The sequence below is a fragment of the Rhinatrema bivittatum genome, chromosome 5, assembly GCF_901001135.1.
Source record: "Rhinatrema bivittatum chromosome 5, aRhiBiv1.1, whole genome shotgun sequence".
NCBI classification, from domain to species: Eukaryota; Metazoa; Chordata; class Amphibia; order Gymnophiona; family Rhinatrematidae; genus Rhinatrema; species Rhinatrema bivittatum.
In genome coordinates, this window is record NC_042619.1 from 46,038,651 (window position 1) to 46,063,733 (window position 25,083).

At 41.2% G+C, this 25,083-nt stretch overlaps 1 protein-coding gene across 2 annotated transcripts in view; it reads right to left on the minus strand.

Moving 5' to 3' along the window:
* Positions 1-25,083, minus strand: part of NOX4 (NADPH oxidase 4) — a 318,054-nt gene that overhangs the window by 230,558 nt on the left and 62,413 nt on the right. For both annotated transcript variants that reach the window (XM_029602293.1, XM_029602294.1), the window contains exon 8: positions 3,129-3,209. In XM_029602293.1, coding sequence (XP_029458153.1) covers positions 3,129-3,209 — 81 coding nt within the window. The remainder of the gene's footprint in view (positions 1-3,128; positions 3,210-25,083) is intronic.

Below are 25,083 nucleotides of genomic sequence, written 5' to 3' on the forward strand. Positions count from 1 at the left end.
ACTATAAAGTATTTTAACTATGGGGTGATTATTGTTGATGTGTCTCTGGGGTATCAATGGAGTGTGGTTTGGAGGACCAAAAACATGTTTTAGGTGGGGGAGAGTGAAACAAGATCCTCAAACTAGGCGTGTTTGCAATATTTGGGGACTGTAGAGATTTGGGTGAGGGAAACCAGGAGGGAGCCTAAATGGAATGTGGAATCCAGTTCTTTCCCAGGGCAGTTCCACTAAATCTCCACTGGATAGCAGCATGTTAAGATGCTGATATTGTTTTAATGGGAACATAAGAAAATATGAATTGCCATAGTGGGTCAGACCAAGGGTCCTTCAAGCCCAATCTTCCTGTTGCACAAGGTCCTCCTGCAATTTATCACAATCTGCTTGGGATTTAGCAATTCTGCATAATTTTGTGTCATATCTCTTTCCAGATCATTTATAAATATATTATAAAGCACTGCTCCAAGTACAGATCCCTGAGGCAATCTGTTGTTTACCTTTTTCCACTGTGAAAATAAGACCATTTAATCTTACTCTGTCTCCTGTCTTTTAACCAGTTTGGAATCCACAAAAGGACATCACCTCCTATCCCATAACTTCATAGTTTTCTTAGAAGCCTCTCATAAGGGATTGTGTTGAACGCCTTCTGAAAAATCCAAATACACCACATCTACTGGTTCACCTTGGTCCACACATTATTCACCCCTTCAAAAAAATGAAGCAGATTTGTGAGGCAAAACTTCCCTTGGGTAAATCCATGCTGACTGGAAAATCCTAATGAGTTAGAGAAGTTCTAAAATGGGGTTTCCCTTTAAGAGAGTTCAAAATAAATCCCAAGGTAGGAGGTGTCTAGAGGATATGTAACCTTGTCCATTTGGCAGGAATGGCAGTCTTTAGGAATTTGAGAAGAGAACCAGGATGTAGGAAGCTGGAGAATGCCTGCAGGCCTGGGGTCCCCTACAAGTGGCATGGGTCTTGTAGTGGTGCTTCCCTTCAAGAGGAAAGCTTGAGACCTGGAGTGAAAAAAAAAAAAAAAAAGGTTTCCTCCCCCAAAGGAAAATGTCATGAAAATGGGAAGCAGAGAGAAAGGAGATGTGGGTTTATCCAAGAAGGAGAGCCCAGGGGAGAAACTGGAGGGGGGCCAGGCATATTCTAAGCACAACTGGAAGGATGGATACAGGACCTGTAAGGAGAAGCACTTGATGGTTGGAAAGTAGTGAGCAGAATACTGGGATAGAGTGCAAGATTGGTGAAGTGAGTTAGTAATGCCTAGAAGTGTGTTAGGTATGTGAACCACATGTCCTCCAGTAGATTGGCTATTTAGAAGTGAGAAGAAATTTGGGGAGTTTGCTGAAGGAGTAAATTGGAGTGAATTAGGAATGTGAACCCCACAACCCAGTAATAAATAGGTGTGGAGGAGGGAAACCAGAAGTAAAAGAAAATGTTTGTGGAGATGGTATCATAATTCTGGTGTTTAAGAGAGTTGTAACACAAAGCTTGACTGAGAATCTGGTGAACTCTGAGTAAACCAGCATCAATGTTCTACCCTTTATATACAATAATACATCATATATACTTATGTATTAGGTCAACCTCATGTATAGGTCGATGGGTGATTATGAGACCAAAATCCATTGGCCCATGTATAAGTCAATGTTTAAAATGAGCGATCAGGAAGATAAGAATTAAAAAAAAAAAAAAAAAAAAAAGACACCAAAACCTGCCCCAAACCTTTTCATTAAATATAAAGCCCCCACCCTCCCAAAAGTCACCCAAAGCCCCTGGTAATCTAGCAGGGGACCTGGGAGCAATTTTCCATTCCTGGGCCATTGGCTGCCAGTAATCAAAATGGCGCCGGCAGCCCTTTGCCCTTACCATGTGAAAGAGGTTTGGGGGGGGGGTTTTTTTTTTAACAAAATTTTAATTTAAAAACTTCCAATCGTTCCCAGCCCCCCCCCCCCCCCCCCCCCCCCACTGGACCAGCAGTGATTTCGAGTGAGTCTTGGGGGGAGGTCAGGATGGTGGGGGGCTTTATAGTTAATGAAATTTGAAGGGTTGAGGTGGGTTTTGTATATATATATTTTTTTTGACAAAAAGAAAATTCCAATCCAAGGGTGGACCAAAATGACCCACCCCAAATCCAAACACTAAGCAGGAAAACAAAAAAAAAAAAAACAAAACAATCCGTGCACAAATTATAGTATGCGTATACAAGTCGAGCCAGCTTTTTTGGGCTTATTTTCTGACATAAAATTTCTAGACTTATACACGAGTATATACGGTAGTTGCTGTCTGGTAAACCCATTAATAAAAGTTGAATGTTTGAAGGGAAGTGCCTAGATTACAGCAAATGAAAATTCTAAGAGGGATGACGTTCACAGAGGGGAGAATGATGGAGTGCTCTCGCTGTCCAGTACAAGAGTAGTTTGTTACCCCATTGCCTTTACCCCAGGTCCACTTCAATATCTGCATGACCCCATTTTTTGAACCCTAAATATTAGAGACTTGACTCGGTGTCAAATCATCTCATCATTTTATGGGCCCTGGAGTGGTGTTACATACATTAAAAAAAACCTGCGTTGTACTATTTTTCTTCCCTGGTAGCCTTCATCCTTTTTCTCAATATGTTGGCAGCATCAGTAATGTATACTAATAAAAAAATAAATTGTGAAGTGTAGAAAAAAGTTATTTGTTAAATCTTAGCATTTGCTCCTCATGTCAGAATTACAACTATGAATAGCACTCCTAAGCATTTCAATGACATGTATTCCCTTAAAACCTCAGGAACAAAGAATGTCAAAGCCTCAGCAACCACAACTGTCTACTTAATCCTCTTCCATAAACCCATGTCAAACTATATGCACCGTCATGTGACATAAGCTCAAGTCTAACCCACTCATTTGAAAGTCATATGACAGATATTGTACATAAGAGAACGGCAACTGTAACTATGGAAAACAAAATGTTTAGACTTTTTTTTTTTTTTTTTTTTTTTTTTTTTTTTTTAATAGTGCATCCTGCTCACCCACCTACAGCAAAATGATTACAACGTCAAATGTACTGTTAAAACAGGTACAAAATCAGTGTATCCAAATCCAATGCTAAATATTTTAGCTTGCTGGTTCACTTACCCTGAAACGTGAATCATCAGCAGCAGGTAGAAGATAAAGAAAAGGTTATGGGTGTATAGGAAGATGTCATAACTGGATACCCTGCAAAGAACAACTTGTTGATTATCACAAGATGTAGACATTACACTAACCATTGTATATATAACAAAAAGTTTCATAAGATGACAATTTGCAGTGCAGCATAAGCATTTGACTTCTTTAGTATTCTGTCTACAATTAGAATTTGATGGCTAGAACACTAGAATCCCTCCAACCAAACCTAGCAAGTCACTAGGCTTTCCCACTTCAAACACTGATATCTAATCTAATTGAAATGGCTTGGTTATTATATATTCTCTATGTACTATAAAGGGCATTATGGTTAATGCCCATTGTTAACAAGCATTAATGGATATTGTCTAATTTAGTGAGTGGTAATGTAACATGCATGCAAATAAATCAATCAGCTAAAAAATGTATGTTAATTGGTTCATTAGGTATTAACAATTGATAGAACATCCAGCATTCAAACCTAAATGGGTTAAAGCACGCCACTGACTTATCACAAGAAACTTTACTATACCTCAAGAGATGCAGTTAACCAAGTAATGTGAGTCACTGGCAGGAAAGTTAACATACTACAGAATTAATGACAGGAAGAGGAACAGTATGCAAATCCACAGCTCTCATGCTAAACTTTCAAAAGGGAAACTTTGATAAAATGAGAAAAATAGAAAAAACTGAAAGGAGCAGCTACAAAAGTAAAAAGTGTACAAGAGGGGTGGGTCATTGTTACAAAAATACCATTCTAGAAGCACAGTCCAGATGTATTCCACACATTAAGGTGGAAAGAAGGCAAAACGATTACCGGCATGGTTAAAAGGAGAGGTGAAAGAAACTATTTTAGCCAAAAGATCTTCATTCAAAAATTGGAAGAAGGATCCAACAGAAGAAAATAGGATAATGCATAAACGTTGGCAAGTTAAATGTAAGACATTGATAAGACAGGCTAAGAGAGAATTTGAAAAGAAGTTGGCCGTAGAAGCAAAATCTCACAGTAAAAACTTTTTTAAATATATCCGAAGCAGAAAGCCTGTGAGGGAGTCAGTTGGACAGTTAGATGATGGAGGGGTTAAAGGGGCACTTAGAGAAGATAAGGCCATCGCGGAAAGATTAAATGATTTCTTTGCTTCGGTGTTTACTGAAGAGGATGTTGGGGAGGTACCCGTATTGGAAAAGGTTTTCATGGGTAATGATTCAGATGGACTGAATCAAAACACGGTGAACCTAGAAGATGTGGTAGACCTGATTGACAAACTGAAGAGTAGTAAATCACCTGGACCGGATAGTATACACCCCAGAGTTCTGAAGGAACTAAAAAATAAAATTTCAGACCTATTAGTAAAAATTTGTAACCTATCATTAAAATCATCCATTGTACCTGAAGACTGGAGGATAGCAAATGTAACCCCAATATTTAGAAAGGGCTCCAGGGGCGATCCGGGAAACTACAGACCGGTTAGCCTGACTTTAGAACACTTTCCACTATTTTTCTTGGCACTGAACATCAAAATCACAGAACATATAGTAAGACATAGTTTAATGGAACAAAGTCAGCATGGCTTTACCCAAGGCAAGTCTTGCCTCACAAATCTGCTTCACTTTTTTGAAGGAGTTAATAAACATGTTGATAAAGGTGAACCGGTAGATATAGTATAGTTGGATTCTCAGACGGCATTTGACAAAGTTCCTCATGAGAGACTTCTGGAAAAGTAACAAGTCATGGGATAGGTGGTGATGTCCTTTCATGGATTGTAAACTGGCTAAAAGACAGGAAGCAGAGAGTAGGATTAAATGGACAATTTTCTCAGTGGGAGTCGGCAAGGGAGTGCCTCAGGGATCTGTATTGGGACCCTTACTTTTCAATATACTTATAAATGATCTGGAAAGAAATACGACGAGTGAGATAATCAAATTTGTAAATGATACAAAATTGTTCAGAGTAGTTAAATCACAAGCAGATTGTGATAAATTGCAAGAAGACCTTGTGAGACTGGAAAATTGGGCATCCAAATGGCAGATGAAATTTAATGTGGATAAGTGCAAGGTGATGCATATAGAACATAAGAACATAAGAAAATGCCATACTGGGTCAGACCAAGGGTCCATCAAGCCCAGCATCCTGTTTCCAACAGTGGCCAATCCAGGCCATAAGAACCTGGCAAGTACCCAAAAACTAAGTCCATTCCATGTAACCATTGCTAATGGCAGTGGCTATTCTCTAAGTGAACTTAATAGCAGGTAATGGACTTCTCCTCCAAGAACTTATCCAATCCTTTTTTAAACACAGCTATACTAACTGCACTAACCACATTCGCTGGCAACAAATTCCAGAGTATAATTGTGCGTTGAGTAAAAAAGAACTTTCTCCGATTAGTTTTAAATGTGCCCCATGCTAACTTCATGGAGTGCCCCCTAGTCTTTCTACTATCCGAAAGAGTAAATAACCGATTCACATCTACCCGTTCTAGACCTCTCATGATTTTAAACACCTCTATCATATCCCCCCTCAGTCGTCTTTTCTCCAAGCTGAAAAGTCCTAACCTCTTTAGTCTTTCCTCATAGGGGAGTTGTTCCATTCCCCTTATTTTGGTAGCCCTTCTCTGTACCTTCTCCATCGCAATTATATCTTTTTTGAGATGCGGCGACCAGAATTGTACACAGTATTCAAGGTGCGGTCTCACCATGGAGCGATACAGAGGCATTATGACATTTTCCGTTTTATTCACCATATAGGGAAAAATAACCCATGCTATAGTTACACAATGTTAAGTTCCATATTAAGTGCTACAACCCAAGGAAGATCTAAGCGTCATAGTGGATAATACATTGAAATTGTCAGTTCAGTGTGCTGCGGCAGTCAAAAAAGCAAACAGAATGTTGGGAATTATTAGAAAGGGAATGGTGAATAAAACGGAAAATGTCATAATGCCTCTGTATCGCTCCATGGTGAGACCGCACCTTGAATACTGTGTACAATTCTGGTCGCCGCATCTCAAAAAAGATATAATTGCAATGGAGAAGGTACAGAGAAGGGCTACCAAAATGATAAGGGGAATGGAACAGCTCCCCTATGAGGAAAGACTAAAGAGGTTAGGACTTTTCAGCTTGGAGAAGAGACGGCTGAGAGGGGATATGATAGAGGTGTTTAAAATCATGAGAGGTCTAGAATGGGTAGATGTGAATCTGTTATTTACTCTTTCAGATACTAGAAAGACTAGGGGGCACTCCATGAAGTTAGCATGTGGCACATTTAAAACTAATCTGAGAAAGTTCTTTTTTACTCAACGCACAATTAAACTCTGGAATTTGTTGCCAGAGGATGTGGTTAGTGCAGTTAGTATAGCTGTGTTTAAAAAAGAATTGGATAAGTTCTTGGAGGAGAAGTCCATTACCTGCTATTAATTAAGTTGACTTAGAAAATAGCCACTGCTATTACTAGCAACGGTAATATAGAATAGACTTAGTTTTTGGGTACTTGCCAGGTTCTTATGGCCTGGATTGGCCACTGTTGGCAACAGGATGCTGGGCTTGATGGACCCTTTGTCTAACCCAGTATGGCATGTTCTTATGAACCCACCACCATAGACCCCACCAACACTAGATCTATGAACCCCCACAGCTCCTATCCTTACACACACGACTATTAGCCTCTGGGTATAAGACCCTCCTCTTTACTGTTGCCCAGCACATACTTTGACATTCAGATCATAAGGTCCTGGTGCTTTTTGAAATAGGAAATACAGCAGCCAGAAGAGGAAACTGGATCTCTCCTGCTAGCCTAATTTTATGAGGGACATGCATTCCATGTAAGTGGGGTCTGTGATGTTGGGGTGGAGATGGAGGGGTCAGGTCACAATGTGACTTCCAGGATGGAGGGAAATCACTAAGCCATGATTCTAGGGGGGAGCTGGAATGGGGAGAGGGGTTACAAATGGGCTGTGGTTTAATGGGAGGGAATCTATGAATCCAGACAACTATAGGAGGTCGAGACTTCAGAGTCAGAAGAGGACAGACTGAGCAATGCAAATTTAGTGGAGGGCATGGGGGGTTGTGAGCCTGGAGGTTCAATGATCATTGAGGAATAGGTGATGTCACAGACCTGGAGGCTGATCTTTACCAGGAGTATATCCCTGTGTTTATAGACCCTTTTTTTTTTTTTTTTTTTTTTACAACCTCCCATCTGCCCCTCGGGTTTCGTGCTTCGTTTCGGGGGGCAGATGAAATAATAGCGGCCCCAACCACGGGAAAACGAAATTTCCCATGGCGGGCCAATAACGAAGGCCAAACCAAAAGGTTCGACCGAATCACATCTCTAATAATTTTTAACTTTAGAATTTTTTAGATTTTTATCATGCCTTTCCAAATGATGCTCAAGACAGCTTACTGCCTTATTAGGATTCAGGTACAAATAAGTCTCTTCGCCAAAAAGTTTACATTCTAAATGGGTACTTGAGGCAATGGTTGATAAAGCAACTTACCCAAGGTTACAAGGAATGTCAAAGAGTTTGAACCCTGGTTTACCTGGTTCATGGTGCATTGTTCTAACCACAAGGGTACTTTTCCTCCACTTTTCAATAACCAACTGCTCAAGTATTGCTAGTTGTCAGTTAAATCCATGAATTTTCAAGCACAAGATCTTTTTGCAACTCATGACAGACATAGCTGCTCATGAGAACCAGTATACTGTGCTACAGGAATACATATTACACTTTCTTTTAAAGATATTATTCAAACAAAACCTTTAGACAATAACCAGAATACAAACACCATGAAAATATGAAAACTAATATTGCCTCTGAAAGATATTAGCTTTCCTAATGTTATTTAGCAACAGTAAACCTGTCAATATGACAGCCCACTTCATGTCAACTTTATCTGGATAAACAGCATGTAACATTAGTAAAAACGCCAATGTGCAATTCAATATAGTTGGTAAACAACCATGCAGAGAAATCAAGAAATGCAATTCAGCATTCATGTATTGAAAGGACATGATAAGCTGCAGTATATTCTCAAAAGCAATAGGCGGCAGAGGGTTTAATATATAATGGACATTATCTGCACAATACAAACCTTTTCTGAGCCAGACCTGCGTTCAGTAGACCAATTACCTACAGTTCTCAGTAGCAGCCTAGTTTTCAGACAAAACTCAGAGGTCCCAAGTTTTGCCTCCTCTAAGAATCAGATAATTGGTACTTTAGGTACAGAACAGTTCCCGCTGGAAAAATTACATTGTAAAGACATATGTCCCTTGACATTTCAAATTCACGTTGGGGGGACAAACTCTGGTACAAGACTCAAAGAACAAAGAGATGCCTGCCACACCTTCAGGTTTCACTGGCACAAAGTGCTGTGAACACACTGCAGAATCAGAAGCAACTGATACGTCCATAAAAGATTGGTGTCCTGACACTAATTAGAGAAGCATTCTCAATTCAAAGCTACAGCACAAAAAATGAATATAAAGAGATTATTTTTGAGGAGCAATTTGTCCCTATTCTTTATTTCAAGGGATATGGCATTGAAAGTGCATTCCAGCTGAAATCGTGCATACTGTGCAATTTGCATTTTTTTTTCCCACAGAAAATACATAAATATCTACAATGTCTAGTCATGGGTTGATTTCCACACTCCTCCTGCCAAGCTACACACACTGGAAAAACAATATCTCCCTGTATGTATCTATATATGTATTGTGTATATATGTTCGGTTTCTGAATGCTCTAAAAAATATATTTTTGTGTAGAGTTTTCTGGCCATTTCTCACCGATATGCTTTCCTTAGGATCTACTTTCAGAATTCCAACACAAATTCTACATTAATAAGTCTAGTTAAAGAGTAAATTAAAGAAAAATATTTTTTTACATGTCTGCAGACATACAGTGTCTAAACATGACAACAAGATAGCCCTACAGAGAAAGGGCATTTCAAAGAGTGAGTTTCTGCATGTATATACATCACTATTTATATTAATAGATTATTACCTCTGCTCCATACCCATGTATAACATGAATGGCACTTTGGCACCAAAACAGCAGCATACTTGTGTGCTGCTGTTTTGTCATATTCACTGTGAAATCCTCAATACAAAAGTTAGTTTGAGTCCTCTACACCACTCTCAAAAAATAAATAAATAAAGCCATTAAATTTCAACAAGAATACAACTTCGAGCACCTCTTTCCAAATTACATTTTTTAAATGTTTTTCTAAAGTATCATATACAGTTGAATTCATAACTTTATATAGCCCTGGCAGAATTTATGTGTATCATTTTAAGTAAAGATGAGTTATCATACAAAACATTTTACTTTATGTGCTTCAAATTAAACTATTGTGAATTATAGAATAGCACAATCAAACAAAGCATAGCAAAGGAAATAATAAAATGGTCCTGTTCAAAAGTTTGTATACTGACCAGAGACATTTTACAAGAGTTCTGCACCAGATAAGCTTAAGAGTACATAATTAACTTAACTTTCTTCTAATTTTTTTTCCTTGCTTTTCTCACTGTAGGTTGGGACTGTTCTTGTGGGTGGTAGGTTTTGGTGTTTTTCAGAAGAGGTTTTAGTTTTCTGCTGTACTGTAAGATGTATGTGTGGCTGGTTGAATATTTGCCTTGGAGGAAGAAGGTCTCAAGATTGGAGAGCATCAACCTGGTTCAGCAGGAAAGGATCCAGTAGCAAGGACCTGCTCTCCAGGTGGTGCATTGTCCTTTCGCACTGAGGATATCTCCCCAAGGCCTACTGCCCAGGAGGGAAGGGTTAGGTCGGCCGTCATAGTTGGGAATTTGATTATTAGGAATGTAGACAGCTGAGTGACTGGTGGGCGTGAGGATCGCCTGGTAACATATGCCTACCTGGTGCGAAGGTGGCGGAACTCACGCGTCACCTAGATAGGATTTTAGACAGTGCTGGGGAGGAGCCAGCTGTCATGGTACATGGGGGCACCAACGACATAGGAAAATGTGGGAGGGAGGTTCTGGAAACCAAATTTAGGCTCTTAAGTAGAAAGCTTAAATCCAGAACCTCCAGGGTAGCATTCTCTGAAATGCTCCCTGTTCCACACACAGGTCCCCAGAGACAGGCAGAGCTCTGGAGTCTCAATGCATGGATGAGACGATGGTGCAAGGAAGAGGGATTCAGTTTTGTAAGGAACTGGGGAACCTCTTCTGAAGGGATGGGCTCCACCTTAACCAGGGTGGAACCAGACTGCTGGCGCTAACCTTTAAAAAGGAGATAGAGCAGCTTTTAAACTAGAACAAAGGGGAAAGCTGACAGTAGCTCAGCAGCACATGGTTCGGAGAGAGGTATCTTCAAAGGATACTAATGATGCATTAGAATTAGGGCATCCCGACAGTGAGGTTCCAATAATAAGAAAAGTAGTCCAAGTGCCTGTAACTAAAAACTCACCTGAGCTAAAAAATTCTAACTTATCCCTATCAATTAAAAAGCAGAATGAAAATACAAACAAAAAACAAACTTTGAAATGTTTGTATGCTAATGCCAGAAGTCTAAGAAGTAAGATGGGAGAATTAGAATGTATAGCAGTGAATGATGACAGACTTAACTGGCATCTCAGAGACATGATGGAATGAGGACAACCAATGGGACAGTGCTATACCGGGGTACACATTATATCGCAATGACAGAGAGGAGCACCAAGGAGGCGGTGTAGCACTTTATGTCTGGGATGGCATAGAGTCCAACAGGATAAACATCCTGCATGAGACTAAATGCAAAATTGAATCTTTATGGGTAGAAATCCCTTGTGTGTTGGGGAAGACTATAGTGATTGGAATATACTACCGTCCACCTAGTCAAGATGGTGAGACGGACAGTGAAATGCTAAGAGAAATTAGGGAAGCCAACCAAATTTCTAGTGCAGTAATAATGGGAGATTTCAATTACCCCAATATTGACTGGGTAAATGTATCATCAGTACATGCTAGAGAAAGTTTCTGGATGGAATAAATAACATTTTTATGGAGCAATTGGTCCAGGATCAGACAAGAGAAGAAACAATTTTAGATCTAATTCTCAGTGGAGACCAGGATTTGGTGAGAGAGGTAATGGCGGTGGGGCCGCTTGGCAATAGTGATCATAATAATATGACCTTAAAACCACTGCAGTTACTTCAGAATGCGCTGCCAGAGTCCTGACTGGTAAAAGAAAATCTGACCACATAACCCCCGTACTCAACAATTTGCATTGGCTACCGGTGGAGAAAAGAATAGAGTTCAAAGTCCTTACAATTTTACACAAGACAATTCATAAAGTAGACTATACAGCCCTGGACAAAATCATACATATACATAGGTCACTATGTACGACAAGGTCAACAAGCAAACTTCATCTAGATGTTCCATCTCTACCACAAGCCAAATTGTCCTCCACAAGAAATAGAGCTATCTCCATCATTGGCCCCAAATTATGGAACTCGCTACCTCATCACCTGAGCTCTCAAGAAAACTTTAAATCTTTTAAAAAAAGATCTTAAAGCTTGGCTACTCAGCCAAACACTCAGACAGTAAGGGATAAGACTTCAGTCCACACCCTTGGCGTGTCCCACCTCGGGCATGCAATCTCTCTCCAACAACTACCACTCTGACTCACAGAAACCTTCTTGATTTTTTCTCTGTATCAGCTGTCCCCTTACATGCTTAGAGCACAGATATATACCTAACTATATTGTATATTTTGATTGATATTAATTTATTGTTCAGAACCAGTTTCTGTTTTCTCTGTTAAATACTTTTAATGTAACAGGTTGTTGTAAATGTAAACCGAAGTGAAGGCACCTTCTGCTATACCTCGGTATATAAAAACATGCTAAATAAATAAAAATAAGTAAGTTTGAATTAATGACTGGAAAAGGGGACAGTACGCAAATCCACAGCTCTCGTGCTAAACTTTCAAAAGGGAAACTTTGATAAAATGAGAAAAATAGTTAGAAAAAAACTGAAAGGAGCAGCTACAAAGGTAAAAAGTGTGCAAGAGGTGTGGTCATTGTTAAAAAATACCATCCTAGAAGCACAGTCCAGATGTATTCCACACAATAAGAAAGGTGGAAAGAAGGCAAAACGATTACCGGCATGGTTAAAAGGGGAGGTGAAAGAAGATATTTTAGCCAAAAGATCTTCATTCAAAACTTGGAAGAAGGATCCAACAGAAGAAAATAGGAAAATGCATAAGTATTGGCAAGTTAAATGTAAGACATTGATAAGACAGGCTAAGAGAGAATTTGAAAAGAAGTTGACCGTAGAAACAAAAACTCACAGTAAAAACTTTTTTAAATCTATCTGAAGCAGAAAGCCTGTGAGGGAGTCAGTTGGACCATTAGATGATCAAGGGGTTAAAGAGGCGCTTAGAGAAGATAAGGCCATCGCAGAAAGATTAAATGATTTCTTTGCTTTGGTGTTTACTGAAGAGGATGTTGGGGAGGTACGTGTACCGGAGAAGGTTTTCATGGGTAATGATTCAATGTGTGGAGAGAGATGCAGAAATGGCGGAAATATTAAACAAATACTTCAGTTCAGTTTTCACTAAAGAGGTCCCTGGAGAAGGACCGTCACTAGTTAACAAGACTGTGGAAGGGGATGGAGTAGACGAAACTCTGTTTACAGAAGAGAAAGTATGGGAAGAGCTACTAGGAAGGCTGAACGTGGACAAAGCCATGGGCCTGACGAGGTACATCCCAGGATACTGAGGGAGCTCAGAGATGTGCCGGCAGTTCCGCTGTGTGACCTGTTCAACAGATTCTTAGAAATGGGTGTAGTGCCAAGTGATTGGAGAAGACTGATGGTAGTTACAATTCACATGAGTGGGAGCAGAGAGGACGCTGGAAACTACAGGCCAGTTAGCCTCACCTTAGTGGTGGGAAAATTAATGGAGACTCTGCTGAAGGAAAGGATAGTGAACTACCCACAATCCAGTGGGTTCCTCCATCCAAGACAGCATGGATTCATCAGGGGAAGGTCCTGTCAGACGAATCTGATTGATTTTTTTGATTGGGTGACTAGAGAGCTGGATCAGGGAAGTGCATTAAATGTCATTTACTTAGATTTTTGTAAAGCTTTTGATAGAGTCCCACATAGAAGACTTGTGAATAAAATAAGAAGCTTGGGAGTGAGGTCCAAGGTGATGGTGTGGATTACAAACTGTTTGACTGATAGAAGACAGCATGTGATGGTAAATGGAACCTGCTCTGAAGAGAAAACTGTGTTAAGTGGAGTGCCACAGGGATTGGTGTTGAGACCAGTTCTGTTCAATATCTTTGTGAGCGACACTGTGGAAGGGACAGAAGGTAAAGTTTGTCTATTTGCAGATAATACTAAGATCTGCAAGAGAGTGGACATGCCAAAAGGAGTATAGAGAACGAGACGTGATGTAAAGAAGCTTGAATGTGGGCGAGAATATGGCAGATGGGATTCAATGCCAAGAAGTACAGAGTCATGCATCTGGGGTATGGTAATCCAAAAGAGCTGTATGTGAAGGGCTGTTGTGCATGGAACAAGAGAGAGACTTTGGAGTGATAAGTGTCTAGCAATCTGAAGATAGCGAAGCAATGTGACAAGGCGATAGCAAAAGCCAGAAGAATGCTGGGCTGCACTGAGAGAGGAATAACCAGTAAGAAAAAGGAGTTGATAATCCTGGAGACTGTATCTCAAAAGGGACAGAGACAATATGGAGGTGGTCCAGAGATGGAAGGTTGAAGGTCCTAAATATGTATACTCTGGAGGAGAAGAGCTGCAGGAGGAGATGAGATACAAATCGTCAGATACCTGAAAGGTTTGAATGATGCAAAATCAATAAACATTTTCCATTGGAAAGAAATCAATAGTGCTAGGGCGTCACAAAATGAACCTACAGGGAGGATGACTCAGAACCAATTCAGGAAATATTTCTTCACAGAAAGGGTGGTGGATGCCTGGAATGTCCTTCCAGAGGAGGTGATGAAGAGAAAAATTGTAAAAGATTTCAAAGGGGCATAGGATAAACACTGTGGATACCTTAAGGCTAGAGGATGGGAATGAAGAAAAGAGTACATGAAGAAAACTTGCTGGTTTGGCGGTTACCACCCTTAACCAATAAGCCTTTATGCTGTAGATGCAACTCCATCATTACATAAGAACATAAGAAATTGTCATGCTGGGTCAGACCAAGGGTCCATCAAGCCCAGCATCCTGTTTCCAACAGAGGCCAAACCAAGCCACAAGAACCTGGCAATTACCAAAACACTGCTATTAATTGCTACTGATGCAATTAATAGCAGTGGCTATTCCCTCAGTCAACTTGATTAATAGCAGTTAATGGACTTCTCCTCCAAGAACTTATACAAACCTTTTTTGAACCCAGCTACACTAACTGCACTAACCATATCCTCTGGCAACAAATTCCAGAGCTTAATTGTGCATTGAGTGAAAAAAAAATTTCTCTGATTAGTCTTAAGTGTGCTACTTGCTAACTTCATGGAATGCCCCCTTGTCCTTCTATTATCCAAAAGTGTAAATAACCGATTCACAACTACTCATTCAAGACCTCTTATGGTCTTAAAGACTTCTATCATATCTCCCCTCAGCCATCTCTTCTGCATGCCTGAACAGCCTGAACAGCCCTAACATCTTCGGCCTTTCCATCCCCTTTATCATTTTGGTTGCCCTTCTTTGTACCTTCTCCATCGCAACTATATCTTTTTTGAGATACGGCGACCAGAACTGTATACAGTACTCAGGTGCGGTCTCACCATGGAGCGATACAGAGGCATTTTCTAATAAGATGTTGCATTCTTCCTGCCATCAATTTTGACTAAATTCCCTGTGCCAATGTAGCTCACACAACCCCAAAACAGCAAATATCCAACTCCATGCTTAACGGTAGAGGTGGTGTGCTTCTCTTCACAGGCTTTGTTGACTGCTCTCCAAAACATAGCATTTATGATTGTGCCTATAAAGCTCAATTTTGGTCTCACTCAAATTATTTTGTTCCAGAAGTTTTAAGGCTTCTCTAGGCAGTGTTTAGCATATTATAAAGTGGGGCTGTTTAGTGTCATTGGTAGAGCAATGGCTTTCTTCCAGCAATGCTACCATGTAGCCTATTTTTGTTCAAATATCTCCTATTGTGCATGCTGAAACACCCACACCACATTGTTTCAAAGAAGTCTGTATTTTAGTAAAAGTTGCTTGTGGGTTTTTCTTTGCATCCTGACAAGTTTTCTTGGCAGGTGTGTCAGAAAACCTTCTTGGTCCAATGTATCTGACCATGACTTGGTATTAACAGAACCCATAGTTTTCCATGTCTTGAGCAGAGTTTGAACAGTACTGATGGGCAGTTTCAAATCTTTGGATATATTTTTATATCTTTTTCCTGATTTATAAAGTTGAACTCTTTTGCTCGCAGATCCTTTGACAGTTCTTTTGATTTCCCCATGCTTCAGTAATCAGTGTCAGTGCAACCTTGGATGAAATGCACAAGGATTTCTCAAGAACTAAGAAACTCATTGTGTATATATACACACAGTCACTAATAACAATCGAACGAGGCACAAGTATAGATGCCTACCCTACATTGCTATCTCAATCTGTGTGTGTCAACTTGACTGTATATTAATCAGCCCAAAACATTCCAGAAGTCAGTGAGCTATGCAGGCTTCGAAATCCATAGCCCCAGTTTCCAGAGGCCCCGCATACCTTGCAGCAAATGAGGACCGGAACCACACATCTATTGGCACGCACACCTCAAACGTCCTTATTGTACTCTATCCATTTTCCTTGCTATACCTTATCTGTTTACTAGACCTTGTTTATGTTCTGATTTTATATGGTAATTGTATTTGGTAGGAGTAATTTGCTACAAATTTTATACAGAAGGAATTTAATTCAAAACAAGAGTCAATAAGGCAGGTAACTAGGAAGATATGTGATGATTAACTGTAGTGTTTTGAAGGTCATTGCCAGACATATAAAATAAAAGTACTTTAGGTTAGCTTTACATCCCAGCTTCCTTAGAGATTAACTCACTAAATCAGCAAAATTATGATGCAGGAAGTGTTGCGATGCCACAGCTAGACAAGCCCGCGAATGGCCTCTCACGTCTCTGATGGTTGACGCTGGTCCTCTGCTCTCCCCGCGGCTGGAAGCCGCCATTCCCAATGCCACCAGTGAAGCCACGGCCCAAGTGCCACAGCTGCCTGCCTCTATGAGGCCAGAGTGCTGCCGACAAGGCCACCTGGATCCTCCTCCACAGCAGGGCCGCCAACAACGCTACTGCTCTAAGCAGCCAGGAGTGCAACAGACATTGTTCTTGTGACTGGATGGGACCATCGATGCCTGGTGTCACCACTGCCATCTTAGCAGCAGTGAACCACTGCAACCACTGTCTTCCTTTGCAGCTAGGAGCTCCTACACCATTTCTCATCTTCATGGCCTGGATTGCCGCTGCCAGTTTATCTTCTGCCATCATCCTCTAGGTGCGCGTGCCTCTGCATTCAGTTTAAAGGGCTCGCAACGGGAAAAGCCCTGCAGCTCGCTTTGATGACGCGTCTGCTTCATCAGTCCAGGAGCCCTTTAAAAGGGCACTCTGCCAGTTCCTTGGGGCCTTTGCAATGGATCCTCATGGTCGTCAATGGTCTTGTCATCCTGCAAGGTCTTCCATGGTCACATATCTGTCTTGATTGTCTTCATGTTCCTCGTTGGATGTTCCTGGTCTCTCGTCAGTTCCTCATCCAAATCATCTGAGTCCTCGCCTTGTCTTAGTCTTCTGACTCTTCAATCAAGTTCCTGATGCTCCTGTCTTTATTTCAAGGTCTGCCTTCCAGCTCCTCTTGTCTTTCCCTCTAGGCATGCCAGTATCATGGTCCATGACCAGCCCGTGGAGACCTGTGTAGGGTGCTTCCTGGCACAAGGCCTGTCTCCAAGTCCGTCTTCGCTGGATCAGTCCTTTGAGTCCATCCTTGTTTTAGAGTTACAAGTTACAAGTCAAGTTTCAAGTTCCTAGTCATGTTCCTTGTTCCAGGTCTCGTGGAGTTTGTCCAGTCAATGGATCTCCTTGTTCCTCATTTCAAGGGATGTCCTGGCTCCCATCCTCATCCAAGTCTCAGTCCTGAGTCTGTCTTTCTCCCAGCATGGTCCGTGACCAACCTGTGGCAGATTGTGTAGGACACACAGCAGGACAAAGTGGTCCATGACCAGCCCACGGCAAGCTGTATTGGGCACGTTGTGGTGCAGTGCCCATGGAAGCTGAACTCTAGCCTGAACTAGAGCTTTTGTCTATGTTTGAAGTTTTCGTCCAAGTTCCAAGCCATCAGTGTCTTCATCCATGTTTCTCGACATGCCATGTGCTGTCTTTAGACTTTGTCTGCCCTGATGCACTCATCATTCCAAGTGGCAGGTACAAAAGGGCTGTCAAGTGGTTGGAGAGCTACCCTAGAGACCAGCATTACATTGTTGGGTCTCACTCTGTGCGTGCAGGATCAGCGAAGGCTTAAGAGCTATGTTCCAAGTCCAAGCTACGTTTCAAGCCCCTCCCATGGTATCTACCTTGGAGGCTTGTCCTGAACAAAAGGCTCACTCTCTCTCAAGCACGCGACTGCACCCCACGCTCGCAACAGGTTGCAAAGACCATGATCTTTGTGAGCAAATTTCTGCAATGGGCCCATGTTCCTGGATTCTTCACATCATGTTTACAGTTCTAAACTTTATCCCAAGCCTTGTTTTGTTTCTGAACTCTCATCTACGACCCACAGGAAGTGCCTGCATGTGTTTTTGATTTTTTTTTTTTTTTTTGCGACACGCAGGAGGCACCTGCATGTGTTACTGGAACTTTTACAACCTGCAGGAGGTGCTTGCATTTGTCCCTGGGTTTTCTTGCGACCTGCAGGACGCACTTGCACCCAGGTTTGCACAAAAGGTTTGTTTTTTTTCAGCATGGCCAAGTCTTCTGGTTCTCTCTTCACCTTGTCTGCATATGACCTGCAGGAGGTATCTACATTCTATCCTCGCTCAAGTTCTGCAGTTGATTCAAGTCCTTGTATTTATCTTCACAGCTTCTGCTAGTACAGCTTTTATTCTGCTTCCACTCATGCTTTAAGCTACCAATTTTGTCGCAAGCCTTCAGCTATGTCGTTAATTTGGTCATCAGCTTGTTTCAACCTTTCAATTATACTCCAGTCTTTCGCCCTGCATTGCGCAAGCCACCAATCTTGCCTTGCCAGCCTTCAGCTTCTGGATCGTGGATGATAATGACTGTGGCTCTTCCAGAGATTTCCTGCCCTATGATATTCAACCTAAAGAATCACCTGCATTTAAAAAAGGTCCCAGATTTATGATGTCATCTTAATTGGAATCCCATAAGGAAGCAACCAAAATTTTAAAACCTGGAGGTGCTAGGAGCTCTCTCAACTCCAAAGAACATATGCCATGATTTTGAAGTTTCCACGCTCCAATATTATCCCCTGTTTTGTACTCCAAAATAAAATCTGCTAGTGGCAAGTTAGGGCCTCACTGTCAATTGCTGACTCCCCTTCAGAAGAGCTTTTAGGTCAGCACTCCTTTCTATGAGTTTTATCAAGGGATGCTTTTTCTTCTTCTTGTGCCTCTTGACTGTTTTGAAGGTAAGCATCGTACAACACAACTGTTTTTGGCATTGTATTCAAATGTCTGCTGAGATCCTACGTTTTATTATGACTGTCAAATCTGCTGGATGATTTCTACCACCAGTCATGAGGCCATGCTATCTAAATAAAGTTTTGGACCCCAATCTTGCCAGTAATATCCTAAGAGCAACTACTGACTTTGAAGCCTTTGCCTTGAGATTGCATTGCAAGAGAGCGAGATTGTCACTATAAGAAAACAAGAGTGTGACTTGCTTTCTAGTGTCCCAATTCCATATTTCTTTGGAAACTCTGTCCTTGCCAGTTTTGTCCAATTCCTTCATGTGGAAGTGACTTTAAGTGAAGTCCATGACTGGTTTTGATACCACAATGCAGCAACCTGAGAATAGCTCTGTTCCAGTAAATGCTAGTATGTGCGATAAAACCAACTGCAACCAACTACAAGAACTGAACTCACTATATTTATGATCTGGCTTCAGATTATGGATTACAGATTAAGTTCTTTATGAGCTATAGTCTCCTAATTCTGACTCTTGCCCTGTGTTTTTCTTCAGCAGAAAATCTGCAACACCATCTCTCCTACCGCAAGCTTGAGCTACAGGAACTTGTAGCTACTGCTCATGATAAATGTATCATTGAATCTGGACCATAGTCTGTTAGGACTTTTTCTGGCTCTGTAGGAGATGTCAAGACCTATAACCACTCACCCAAGTGCTTCATATCAGTCTCTCTTTTCAGAACCACCCGCTGATCAAGAACCAAACTATTCTCTGTAGTTTAGTTTACTTACTCATCCTGGTACAACACATTTATTTTTTATTTAAAAGCTTTTATATACCGGTATTTGTAGGAACATCATATCGGTTTACAAGGAACTTAACGCAATATATGGTGCATGGTAACTTGGAAGAAGAGATGTCAATGGAACATGATAATAATATAGAAGATACAATATAGAATAATTGGGGTAATTAACATAAAGCGATAGAAAATGTATTGTAAGAAACAAAGATCAAATATGTTAATGCAGGTTTCGAGGAGTCAGTTGTGGCATAACATAAGTTAATTGGGAGGGGAGTGGAGCTATAGGCTCTTTTCAGAGGGGAGTCTTGAGAGGTTTTAATACCTGAGGTAGATTTCAAATTAGTGGGGAGCAGGTGGGCTGATTCTAGATGAGGGAAGACCAGGGGGATGGTATCTGATTGGCTGAGAAGTATTGGTACGGGGTGATGTGGAGGATAGAGCACTATTCAGGGAATGCCTTTTTAAATAGCCAGGTCTTTAGTTTTTTCTTGAATTTCTGGGTGCATAGCTCTAGACGGAGGTCAGGAGGCATGAAGTTCCAGAGGGCGGGTCATGCAATCGATAGGGCGTGATCTTTCATGGAGTTGAAGTGGGTGGTTTTAGGAGAGGGTGTGTGTAGGGTTCCTTTCTTTCTAAGCTGATCTAGTGGGTCAGTTGGAGGTGTGGAGGCGGAGGGAATCATCCAGCCAGTGTATATTACAGTTATGTAGGGTTTTATGTATAATTGAGAGATTCCTGTAGAGAATTCGGAAAGATATTGGAAGCCAGTGGAGTTCTTTAAGGATGGGGGTAATATGGTCTGTTTTGGAGGTGTTAGAATTCTGGCAGAGGCATTTTGCAGCATTTGGAGTGGTTTGATGGTTGAGGTGGGGAGGCCTAGGAGTAATGAATTACAATAGTCAATTTTAGAAAAAATTGTGGCCTGAAGGACTGTACAGAAATCATTGAAATGGAGTAGTTTCAGTTTTTTTTTTTTGAGGACATGGAGTTTGAAGTAGCACTCTTATGGTTCAATTGATGAATTTTTTTAGGTTCAGTTGGTTGTCAATGGTGATACCAAGGTCTCGTACATTTTGCGGGAAAGGGGATAGAGGAGGAGAGGGGGGCACTAAATTGTGGTGGGCAGGAATGATGAGGAGCTCAGTTTTTGATGTGTTTAGGGCAAGGTGGAGGTTTGTGAGGAGGAGGTTTATAGTGGTAGGGCAGTTTTCCCAGGTCTTGAAGGACTTGGATAGGGATTCTTGGATGGGAATGAGGATTTGGACATTGTCCACATAAATAAAGTGAGTGAGGCCAAGATCAGAGAGCAGTTGGCAAAGGGGCAGCAGGAATATGTTGAAAAAGGGTGGATCGGATAGAGAGGATCCTTGGGGGACGCCTTGAGTTAGTTGGATGGGTATGGATTCCATGTTTCCAATTCTGACTTTGTAGTGTCTCTTCTCAAGGTAAGATTTAAACTAGTGCAGGGCTGTCCCTGTGATGTCGATTTCTATGAGACTGTTAATTAGGATGTTGTGGCTTATGGTATCAAAGGCAGAGGAGATGTCAAGCAAGGCGAGAATGTAGGCATGGCCATGATCTAGTCCTTTGAGGAGGGTGTCTGTGAGGGAGATTAGGAGGGTTTCCGTACTGAAGAACTTACGGAAACCAAATTGGGAGGGGAATAAAATGTTGTGATTTTCTAAATGGTCTGTGACACTTCCAGCAATAAAATGATTAAGAAATGATGCTTTAACTAACCACCGCGATTGCTAGCATAGCAGGAAGACAACACCATTAATGTGATCCACACTACTGTTATGATCAAGTGAGAGCCTAAAATAATTAGTTCAGTATTCAAAGATGCTATAGTCTAATCTGCACCTTCAGTATTGCCTTTAGCTGTGTCCTTGTCCAAGAGCTGCAGCTATATCCTACTCTATGAGCTACAGCCATGTCTTCGCCCAAGTGTCAGCTATATTTCATCCAGTATGTTTGGAATGGTTCCTCGCTTCAGTTCCTGAGACCAAGCAGATTATATGTTTGGACCCTCATTTCCCCCTAATGGTATAAAGGGATATACCTTCATCTCCTCTGAAGCTGAAGATAGGAGGCTTGAGGAGGGGGTGCTGTTGAGATGTGCCATGGGACAAGTGCAGAAGTGGCCTCTCATCACTCTGCAAGCAGATGCTGCTCCCGTGCTCTCCCCGTGGCCGGGAGCCGCAATTCCTGATGCCACCATTGAATCAATCAGTCAAGTTCCTGATGTTCCTGTCTTCATTCCTAGGTCAGCTTCCAGCTCCTCTCTCGTCCTTCCTCCAGACGTGCCAGTGTCGTGGTCTGTGACCAGCCCATTGGGGGCTGTGTAGCATGCTTTCTGGAACAAGGCCTGTCTCCAAGTCCATCTTTGCTGGATCAAGTTCTCTGAGTCCATTCTTGTTTTTAGAGTTCCAAGTTCCAATTGTGGAGTTTGCCAGCCAATCTCCTTTTTCCTCATTCCAAGGGATGTCCTGGCTCCTGTCCTCATCAGAGTCTCAGTCCAAAGTCTACCTCACTCCCAGCATGGTCCATGACCACCTAAGACAGGTTGTATGGGGCGTACAGTGGGACAGCGTGGTCCACGACCATTCCACGGTGGGCCATGTAAGGCTCGCTGTGGTGCAGTGCCTGTGGAAGCTGAACTCTAGCCTGAACTAGAGCCTTCGTCCATATTCCTTGTCTCCAGAGTCTTTGTCCATGTTCCTTATGATGCCATGTCCTGTACTCAGCCAAAGTCTATCCTAACTCGCTCGCCATTCCAAGCAGGTCCGAAAGGGCTATCAAGTGGCCAGAGGGCTACTCTAGATACCAGCATTGTGTTGTTGGGTCTCACTCTGTGCGTGCAGAATCAGCGGAGACTTGAAAGCTACATTCCAAGTCCAAACTATGTTCCTAGCCCAGCCTGTGCCTGGATACGCACGCCTCCCATAGTGCCTACACCTTGGAGCCTTACCCTGAGGTTGGATAAGCAGCTTGGAATCTATCTACCCTGAGATCCTGCCAGGTACTTGTGACCTGCTCTGACCACTGTTGGAAACAGTTAACTGGGCTTGATGGATCTTTGGTCTAACCCAGTCTGGCAAATCTTTTGTTCTTTTGGGTATGCAAATGTTTGAACAGGACCCATTTTATTATTTCCTTTATTGCTAAGGTTTAATGATTGTGCTATTTTGTGATGCATAATAGTTTAATTTGAAACACATTTAAAATAAGATGTGCTTTGTTTGATCACAAATATTTTCTTAAAAGGTTATACATATTACAAATTCTTCCAGGGATATGTAAATTTATGATTACAACTGTAACTGCAAGAGGTACAGTAGTTTTTGTTTTCTCAACTGACCCTTTGAAAAACTACAGAGGCATTCAAGCTTTCTTTTGACTAAGTAAGAGTATTACATTACTCTCAAGGTCATGCATGCCATTGATCTAATCCAGGACCTTTGTAGCATGCTGCAACTGAACGTGGTTTGATGTTAAATAACTTTAATCACAGAGGCTGATTTATTAAAGCTTTGCACCAGATAGCTCAAAAGAAAAACATCTCTTTTTTCAGTGAGAATAACACTGGTGCAAAACTGGTGCAATTTTTGCATTGGAGCAAATCTAGCACAAACCTTAATAAACTGTCTGATGATCATAAGGTCACACAGCCATTGGTGAGGTGAGAGAGAAGAAAGAGCAATGTTATAATTTTTTTTTATTCCGGGTCAGCTGAGGTTCCGGAAGATAAAGTGACTTAAGCCATGGTGACAAAAAGTCAATAGCAAAGGGGAACTGAATTTGTCTGTCAGGAATTTGTGGTCCATTGCTCTCAGCACAGCTGAGAATACGTTTCAGTCAGAGCTAACAATATTATTCTAGCCTGTAACAATTTCGTAGAGCCTCATGTGATCAATGTAAATCTCCCTTCTGGGACGGGATTCCCTCCCATTGTGGTGTCCTTAGCTGAGAATGTAGTTTTGGGGTTCCCTGATGTGGCAAAAAAAAAATATATATATATAAGTCAGTGCCAGAAGCCCTCGCTTCTCTCAGGTTATTGTGAAATGGTGTCCAAAAACCATCTGATAAAGTCTCCTGGTGGCTGGGAGGAAGAGCAGGGATAAAGAAAGGAAAAAGGTTAACTATGGATGTCAACAATAAAAATGTTTTATTTCTAACACCAGATATGATAACTTTATTCAACAATTTTTAACACTTTAATTTTTCTTTCAATTACAGAACTGGTATCCGAATAATCCCAGCTGAAACTATTCTCTCTTTTCTTTAACAATTAAATGTATTTTCTTATACTACTATTAATATTATTTAAGAAATTGAGTCTTTGGGCAAGCTTTATGTCTTTCAGATCAGTAAGTTTCTCTTAACTGAATGAATCCTCAGTCAAGATTTTTTTCTTTGTCATTTCTGCTTCCTCTTTTCCCTTCCATCTATAGGATTCTTATCTTTTCCTCTGTTTCTCTAGGTCTGTGTATCTGCATTTGTCTTTTCTTGTTGTATTACTGAACTTTATCCTATTTCGTGTAATGCTGGTACGGTGGTGTGTGCACACACTTATCTGTCCATCACTTCTTTCCTTTTCTTCTAGGATTGATGCTTGATTAATTGCTTTCTTCATTTGCTATTACTCTATACTAAAACAAAACATAAAAGAGAGGCTATCTCCCTAATACCAACCTGTCTTCCACCAGCTAAAGCCTGCGTGTTCCCTACGGTGGTATGTCAACACTGTCTTATTGGAAACTGAATAACCCCTAGATGTATCAAAATGAGAGACAGAGAGAGCGAGAGACTAACTATACAGAGGCACACGCTCTCTCGTGTGCGTTACGCACTATCACAACATGATATTGACCCTGTAAATAAGAAAAATAAAAAAAATAATAATTATAATTTTCCCTATCTAAGGACAAGGGCACATCCCTATCAGTGGACTGCAAACTGGCTAAAAGACAGGAAACAGAGAGTAGGATTAAATGGGCAATTTTCTCAGTGGAAGGGAGTGGAAAGTGGAGTGCCTCAGGGATCTGTATTGGGACCCTTACTTTTCAATATATTTATAAATGATCTGGAAAGAAATACGACGAGTGAGATAATCAAATTTGCAGATGACACAAAATTGTTCAGAGTAGTTAAATCACAAGCAGATTGTGATAAATTGCAGGAAGACCTTGTGAGACTGGAAAATTGGGCATCCAAATGGCAGATGAAATTTAATGTGGATAAGTGCAAGGTGATGCATATAGGGAAAAATAACCCATGCTATAGTTACACAATGTTGGGTTCCATATTAGGTGCTACAACCCAAGAAAGAGATCTAGGTGTCATAGTGGACAACACATTGAGATCGTCGGTGCAGTGTGCTGCGGCAGTCAAAAAAGCAAACAGAATGTTGGGAATTATTAGAAAAGGAATGATGAATAAAACGGAAAATGTCATAATGCCTCTTTATCGCTCCATGGTGAGACCACACCTTGAATACTGT